This window comes from Calidris pugnax, unplaced genomic scaffold, assembly GCF_001431845.1.
Source record: "Calidris pugnax isolate Ruff unplaced genomic scaffold, ASM143184v1 scaffold347, whole genome shotgun sequence".
NCBI classification, from domain to species: domain Eukaryota; kingdom Metazoa; phylum Chordata; class Aves; order Charadriiformes; family Scolopacidae; genus Calidris; species Calidris pugnax.
This window is the reverse complement of record NW_015091298.1, coordinates 453805-455823: the sequence shown is the minus strand read 5'-3', so window position 1 is coordinate 455823 and position 2019 is coordinate 453805. Positions and strand designations below refer to the sequence as shown.

The 2019-nt window shown below is 58.1% G+C and overlaps 1 protein-coding gene across 1 annotated transcript in view; it reads left to right on the top strand.

Annotated features, from left to right (window-relative positions):
• The first annotated feature begins 1833 nt into the window (after positions 1-1833).
• Positions 1834-2019, top strand: part of LOC106899095 (11-cis retinol dehydrogenase-like) — a 3816-nt gene continuing 3630 nt past the window's right edge. Inside the window, exon 1 of the mRNA XM_014960763.1 lies at positions 1834-1998. Coding sequence (XP_014816249.1) covers positions 1861-1998 — 138 coding nt within the window. The 5' untranslated portion in view covers positions 1834-1860. The remainder of the gene's footprint in view (positions 1999-2019) is intronic.

Sequence of the window (2019 nt, the reverse complement as noted above, 5' to 3'; positions counted from 1 at the left end):
CCCCCGATTTCCATAGTCACTGCTACAAGTAACGAATGCACTGTGAAGATTCCAGTATTAATAAAGGTTGTACTGTAATTAATAGCCTCGCCTGCCGTTCTATGGATGTGCTGGTAAGTTGCTAAACCACTTTCCATCATATTTGAGGAATCGTGGCAGTCTGGTGACGTTCCCACGGACTGGAAAAAGGGGAACATAACCCCAATATTCCAAAAAGGAATAAAAGAGGACCCGGGGAACTACAGACCGGTCAGTCTCACCTCTGTGCCTGGCAAGATCATGGAGCAGATCCTCCTGGAATCTCTGCTAAGGCACATGGAAAATGAGGAGGTGGTTGGAGACAGCCAACGTGGCTTCACCAAGGGCAAATCGTGCCTGACAAATCTGGTGGCCATTTGTGATGCTGCCACACACTTGGTGGACAAGGGCAGAGCAACAGATGTCATCTACCTGGACTCGTGCAAAACATTTTGACACTGTCCCACACGATATCCTGGTCTCAAAATTGGAAAATAATGGATTCGATGGACAGACCACTCGGTGGATCAGGAGCTGGCTGGATGGCCACACTCAAAGGGTGGTGGTCAATGGTTCAATATCCTGTTGGTGGCCAGTGATGAGTGGTGTTCCTCAGGGGTCAGTACTGGGACCAGTGCTGTTCATCATCTTTGTTGGAGACATGGACAGTGGGACAGAGTGCACCCTCAGCAAGTTTGGCAATGACACCAAACTCAGTGGTGCAGTCGACACGCCATGGACAGGCTGGAGAGGTGGGCTCATGCAAATTGCATGAGGTTCAACCAAGCCAAGTGCAGGGTCCTGTACCTGGGACGTGGCAACCTCAGGAACAAATAGAGGTTGGGTGGAGAATGGCTGGAGAGCAGCCCTGAGGAGAAGGACTTGGGGGTGTTGGTAGGTGAGAAGCTCAACATGAGCCGGCAACGTGCGCTGGCAGCCCAGAAAGCCAACCCCATCCTGGGCTGCATCAAGAGAAGTGTGGCCAGCAGGTCTCAGGAGGTGACTCTGCCCCTCTGCTCTGCGCTCGTGAGACCCCACCTGGAGTCCTGTGTCCAGCTCTGGAGTCCTCAGCACAGGAAGGACATGGACCTGTTGGAAGGGGTCCAGCGGAGGGCCAGGAAGATGCTCAGAGGGATGGAGACAGGCTGAGAGAGCTGGGGTTGGTCAGCCTGGAAAAGAGAAGGCTCCGGGGAGACCTTGGAGCCCCTTCCAGTCCCTCAAGGGGCTCCAGGAAAGCTGGGGAGGGACTCTGGATCAGGGAGGGGAGCCCCAGGAGGAGGGGGAAGGGTTTGACATGGAAAGAGGGGAGATGGAGCTGAGATGTGGGGAAGAACTTGTTTGGTGGGAGGGTGGGGAGAGCCTGGCCCAGGTTGGCCAGAGAAGCTGTGGCTGCCCCATCCCTGGAGGGGTTCAAGGGCAGGTTGGAGGGGGCTTGGAGCCACCTGGTGTGGTGGGAGGTGTCCCTGCCCAGGGCAGTGGGGTTGGAACTTGATGATCTTTAAAGTCCCTTCCAACCCAAACCATTCTATGGTTCTATGATCACCCCTTGGGGGGACCCCACGGTGGGGGTAGGGGGGTTGCTATGGGGTATTGGTGGGGTGGGGAGGGAAGGGGGGTGACACATCCCCCTGGTCAAGGTGATGGGTGACCCCTGGGGTGCAGAAGAGCATCCCCTTGCTCCATCCCCTCCAGGAAAATGGGGGTGCAGCTGCCGTGCCCCCACCACCACCACCCTTCACCCTCCCCCATCACCTCCACCCCTCCCGGCAGCACCCGCGCCGCCGCCGAATTCCCGGCAGGATTGCCAAACCTGGCCGGGGCGGCACAACCAGCTGCCACGGGATGGAGGGGCTGGGGGTGGGCAGCGTCCTGCTCACCGGCTGCGACGGGGGGCTCGGCCTGGGGCTGCTCAAGGGCTTGATGGAGCAGCCCAGACCCCCCCGGCACATCTTCGCCGCTTGCCTGGACCCCCAGGGAAAGGTAGGGAGGGGGGGGAAAGAA